The sequence below is a fragment of the Athene cunicularia genome, unplaced genomic scaffold (genome assembly GCF_003259725.1).
Source record: "Athene cunicularia isolate RWA unplaced genomic scaffold, athCun1 SCF_77, whole genome shotgun sequence".
Lineage (NCBI taxonomy): Eukaryota > Metazoa > Chordata > Aves > Strigiformes > Strigidae > Athene > Athene cunicularia.
Genome location: NW_020799509.1, coordinates 29,824 through 35,443, shown reverse-complemented (window position 1 = coordinate 35,443; position 5,620 = coordinate 29,824). Strand labels below are relative to the sequence as shown.

Sequence of the window (5,620 nt, the reverse complement as noted above, 5' to 3'; positions counted from 1 at the left end):
GGCGGCGGAGCGGCGCCGGCGCCTGGGCGTCCACATGCTGCACAGGGCCATGCGCATCTTCCTGGCTGAGGGCGAGCGGCAGCTCCGGCCAGGGGACGTCTAGAACGGGTGCTGAGCACCCCGGGGTGCTGGGGGACACCCCCTGCCCACACCTCCCCTCTACGCCCGGGTGGAGGAGGTGGCTGTGCTCTGGGTGCGGGTTTTATGTCATGAACACTGGCGAGAATTTTTCTATTTTTCTATTTCCTAAAGGGTGATAAATAAATCACTGCAGGGTTGGGTTTTTTTTGCTAAGAAACCCAAGGTGCCTGTGCTCTGGGGCTCCGCTCCCCGGCTTTGCCGTGCTCCTAGGACAGACCCCGTGCCCGGCGCATCTCTTCCCACCATCGAGTCGGAGGCGGCTGAGAATATAACGCGGCTTTACTGTATGAAATGGCACTAACGCGGCGCGTGGCTCGGCGGCGGGGTTCTGGTGGGTGCTTTGCCTTGGCCTTGGCACAAGCGATGTGGCTACAAGCGGCACAGACTCGGTGGCAAACGAGGTTGAAGAGCTGTGGTGGCCCACAGCCGGGCACTGACAGTTGCCTGGAACCGACCGTGGGGGCAGAGCTGTGTTTTGGGGTACTTTGGTGGTATTTCTGGGTACCCTCTTTGCAGAGCCCGGCCATGCTGCGGGGATGGGGTGGAAGGGGTGTTGCGGGGGAAGGCTTGTGGAAACTCCAGGGTTGTTAAAATTCTCATTGTGAGACAGGTTGTGGCAGCAGCGGGCGGGGGCAGGCGCGCTGGCAGAGGGAAGGCTCTGCCCCAGCGCTGGGATGGAGCCGGGGGGCTGCCTGGGGGGGACACATCACACAGGGTCCCCATCACACCGGGGCTGGCTCCGCAGGACCCTTCCTCTTCTCCATCGCTCAAGGGAAGGTGGGCTCAGCCTCGGGGAAGGTGCGTTGCAGGTGGGGGGCCCAGCTGGGACCCCCTCGAGCCAACCTGGGATGCTTTAGGGCAGTGCCGGCCCCGTTCAGGGCGAGGAGGGTGCTGGGTGGGACGTGGGCCAAGAGTTTGGTTTTTGTGGGACTGGTGGTTTCTTTGGTTTAGATGAGGGGAAATAAGAGGGAATCGAAGCAGGGAGCAGCTCCACTCTTTGGGGTAGCGGGGAGGATGGGGGCACCCCCTGAGCTCACCATCCCGCCCATCCCAGCGTGGCTGGGAGCCCCCAGACCCCACGATGGTGCCCAGGTCCCCGCTCCACACTTGTCATGTACCTCCTCGGTTCTGCCCGGCTCCTGGCAGCGGGATGTGAAGCGCAGAGGGGAGGAAGTGACGGGACTGGTGGGGTACACACAGAACGGCCTCAGCAGGTAACGAGCCGTCATCCCTTGCGATCCGACGGTTGTGGTTTGCTTCATCACTCCTGTGTTGCCCCAAGACCTCGCGGATCCGTCCAGGAGTCACCGGCGAGGACGGACACGGCAGCAACGGGACGGTGTGTTCTGGTCCCCCAGGGCACGAGGGGACGGGCGCGATCCTGGCGGGTGGTGGGTCCCGGAGGGAGGTGGGAGCTGGGAGGGGCGAGCGGCTGGGACGTGCTGGGAGTTGCTGTGATGGCTCCGAGCCCTCGAGGATGCGGCAGCAGGAGGGAAGCTGAGGGCTCTGCAGAAGCCGACCTAAAGCGATGGTGGTTGGGGACGTGATTGCACAGATGGTAGCGCTGGGGGACAACGGGAGAGCTCAGGTTTGGCGATATCCTCCCCGCCACAGCCACGCCGGTCCCACCACGGCGGGGGAGCTGCTGACGGGCCTTCTGGTCGTGCCCATAGGAGCAGGTCACCTCCTCATCCTCATCTGGCCAGGCAGAGACGAGCTGCGCAGTCAGGAGCAGTCATGGGGGTCCTGTCCTCCCAGCCCCACCAACGGCTCAAGCGAGGTGCTGTGGGGCTCAGAGAGGCGAATCCCACTCCCAAGGCTGAGGAGCCTTTGGCTTCACTGAAAACAACCCCAGCTCATCTCCTCCGGCCCTGGCCAGGACGGTGCTGGAGCCGATGCGCTCTCCAGGGAGCAACCCCTCCAAGTTCTTCCCACTTTGCTGCACGTGGGACCAGTCTCCCTACAGCCGCCTCCTCTCCGTCCCTGGGGGTGGGGTTCGCTGTGTGAGGAAAATAATATTACAAAGAAACAGGATGAAGACGCTCCAGCAGCTGCCACGCTGTCCCCGAGGGGACGGGGACCAGGTCTGCCGTGTTCCCGCTGCCGGCCTCGCACAGCCCTGCCCGGGGGAGCCTCTGTGCTCCGCCACCAGCCTCCAATGCGGCCGGGAAAGAAAATCAGCTGAGCTCCCGGCGAGGGCAGCCTCCGCCGCGCCCCTCCGCTCTCGCAAACCCCTCTCCACTCTGAAACATCTCTCCCATCGGAGCAGCCCGGTCACCACGTTCCGCTGTCTTATTTCTTCTCCCCTTGCCCGTCCCCAGCTGGCGTCTCGGGCTCCCACAGGACGAACTCGTGGAGCAGCGTGTTGACCGTCTCAGGACACTCCATCATCACCATGTGGCTGCCCTCGTCGATCACCTTCAGGAAGGCGATCAGCAGGATCTGGAGGGACATGACAGCAGCCGTCAGCGTGGGGACGAGCCCCCTGCCTGACCCCATCCCTCGCCCACCCTCTTCCCCAGCCCCCTCGGTCCCGTACCTCGGCCATTCTCTGGTCCTCCTCCACCGGGACGAACTTGTCATGCATGCCGTGGACCAGGAGCACGGGCACGGCCAGCTCCGCGTGGTAAACCTCGTCCCCCTCAGGCCAGTACTGCCCGCTCATCATGGCGCGCAGCACGAAGGAGGAGACGTTGAAGGCGTTGCCTTCCTTCAGCAACTGCTTCTCTTTGGCACCCTGGCGAGCAAAGCCAGCCCTGTGGAATGGAGCCAGCACAGGCACACAGAATGATCTTGGTTGGAAAAGCCCTTGAAGCTCCTCCAGCCCCACCATGACCCTTCCCCTGACCCTTCCCAACTCCCCCAGATCCCTCAGCGCTGGCTCAGCCCGACTCTTCAACCCCTCCAGGGATCCCGGGGACTCCCCCCCTGCCCTGGGCAGCCCATCCCAATGCCCAACAGCCCCTTCTGCACAGAAATCCTTCCTCAGAGCCAGCCTGACCCTGCCCTGGGCAGCTTGAGGCCATTCCCTCTTGGCCTGGAGCTTGTTAACAGCATTAGCCCGGCGCGGTGCCTCGGCAGCGGGGGGACAGGAGCATGGGGGACGCTGCTGGCAGGACGTGGTGTCCCTGCCCGTGGTGGCTGGCAGCCAGGTTGGCCGGGGGACAACCCTCCCCAACACCTCGGTGCCAGGACGGCCACTCACTTGAGGAAGCTCCAGGCCAGGCACGGGGACAGGCAGTGCAGGACGCAGGTGGGCATGTTGAAGATGGAGCAGAGGCTGGGCTCCAGGGCTGTTGGCCCCCCCCCGTTGATCATAATCACCTTATGGACCAGGTCTGGGTACTCGTGGGCGAGGAAGGTGCAGAAGGACACCCTGTAGGGAGAGACGGACGTGGGAGCACCGGAGGGTGCTGCTTCCCAAGGCAGACTCCGAAGATGCATTGCCAAGCCCTTTAGTTTGACCTGGACTCCCCCCTTTTGGGGCAGGGTAACCCCAGTTAAACCCCACAGCCCTGTAGAGCCTGAGCAGAGGGGCTGAGCTCGGGGTTCTGCTCCTGTGCAGAGCAACGCAGGATGCTGGGACCTGCTTGGGTGCCTGCCAGCCTGGAAGAGCCTTGTCCTGGTCCAGTCCTGCCCAGCTGGGAGCCCGGCTCTGCCTCCCTCTGCTCTCAGGGCTGCTCTCTTCACTGCTTAGTAGCTATCTAATTGACTTGGTCAGGTTTACTCTATTTATAGGCCGTGCTGTGCCAGGCTCCTGGCTGCAGGATGGGCTCTGGGATTAGCTGGGCCCAGGGACACACCCTGAGAGGATGGAGGAGATCAGAGCTGAGGGATAAACCCAGAATGGGAAATCCCACACCCCTCCTCTGCTTCTCAGCCCTCAAAGTGCAGGATTTGTTGGGCATTTAATGCCAAAGAGAAGATGATGTGGGGGATGAATCCACCTCTTCCCTCCTGGGATCCCCCGGTCCCTTACCCGTATGAGTGACCTATCAGGATATTCCTCTTCTTCGCGTAGCGTTTGAAGACAGCCCTCATGTCCTCCGCCAGCGCGTAGAACGTGTACGCGGCGGCAATCTGGGGAGCCGAGCTGCAGCCGTGGCCTGCCAGGTCGGGAGCCACCACTTCGTAGCCCAGCTTGGTAAAGAAGTCCAGCTGCTCCTTCCAGATGTCGAGCGAGCCACCCACGCCGTGGATGAAGAAGAGGACCACGTCGCTGTGCGTCCCTTTGCAGCTTGTGATCTGCTTCTTGCAGTCGATGTTGACGACTTTCTTGGGTTTACGCTTCCGACGCTTGCCGGGGGCAGCGGTTGCTTCCCGCGTGCCGCAGCCCGGCGTGGTGGCGGGACCCTGGGCGGGGGTTTGGCCAGCTGGATCGGGGAGCTCCAGCTCCATGGTGCCGTTGGGTTCCCCCGAGCCATTCTGGCAGTGCAGGATCTCGGAGCGGACGGCCTCCCCCAGGTTCTCGATCACCAGCTGCCCGTTGCGGTAGACGGTGATTTTGCGCTTGCAGTGCACTGTGCCCCGCTCCGGGCCCCCGGGCTGGGTCTCCTCGGGTCCCTCCGGGGCTGGGCGGTTGGGTGTGCTGTGCCGGACCCGCAGGATTCTCCCCGGTTTCACCTCCATGAAGCTGTAGCCGTTGCTGGACTCAACACTGTCCAGTGGCCCCACAGTGTTCGTCGTCTTGCCCATCAGGCAGCACAGGAGCCCATCAGTGATGCTGTTCAGCATTATGCTCCCTGCAATGAAGGCAAAAGTGGGGAGGGGGGGGCATAGGAGAAGGAGGGTTAGTCGCCAGCTCCAGCACCCCACAGGGACCTGCTGGGAGTTATGGCTGCAGCACAGGGGACCAGGGACAGCCCCATCTCCCCTGCTTTGTTGCCAGCCCCAGGCAACGCCGCAGTGGGACGAGCAAGGGCAGAATGTGCCTCTGGGGTTGTGCTGGGGGGGTGAACGTGGTGCTCCCCAAAGGCACAGCCCTCCTCAGCCGTCGGCAAACGGCTCCTGTTTCAGATCAAAGAGGGCCCCAGCACTCCCCACCCAGCTTTGTCTGGGCCACCTCCCTGTCCCTGAGCCGCTGCGACGTGCGCTGGACCAGCAGAGCTGAACTCAAATGGCCACAAACCCGCACAGCCGCCGGCCTCTGAGGGGGGATCTGCTCCGGCCGAGGGAAGGAACACGCAAAGCAAAGCCTGTTTGAAAGGAAAACGCTGTTTCTGGCACCAAATATGCAGCTAAGGAAAGGTTCAGCTATGAAAATGCATTATTTATACCAATTAAATATTATATGTGTCTCTAATCTGAACCCTCAATACAAACAGCGAGAGATGGAAATTACAGGGATGGGAGATGAAGGTTTTAATTAAAGTCACTCCACAAGCCAAGGCTGAAATTATTACAGCAAGAGAACTGGGGCAGGGTATAGTGACCCAGCGCCCGCTTGGGGGGTGGGAAACCCCCTCCCCACATCCCCACC

General features: G+C 62.3%; 1 protein-coding gene across 1 annotated transcript in view; it reads right to left on the bottom strand.

Annotated features, from left to right (window-relative positions):
• Window positions 1-405: 405 nt before the first annotated feature.
• The window catches only part of ABHD8 (abhydrolase domain containing 8), a 10,761-nt gene continuing 5,546 nt past the window's right edge, over window positions 406-5,620 (bottom strand). The window contains exons 2-5 of the mRNA XM_026867572.1: window positions 4,121-4,883; window positions 3,347-3,517; window positions 2,681-2,897; window positions 406-2,583 (exon numbers count right to left, since the gene is read on the bottom strand). Of these exons, the coding sequence (XP_026723373.1) occupies window positions 2,434-2,583; window positions 2,681-2,897; window positions 3,347-3,517; window positions 4,121-4,875 (1,293 nt within the window). The 5' untranslated portion in view covers window positions 4,876-4,883 and the 3' untranslated portion in view covers window positions 406-2,433. The remainder of the gene's footprint in view (window positions 2,584-2,680; window positions 2,898-3,346; window positions 3,518-4,120; window positions 4,884-5,620) is intronic.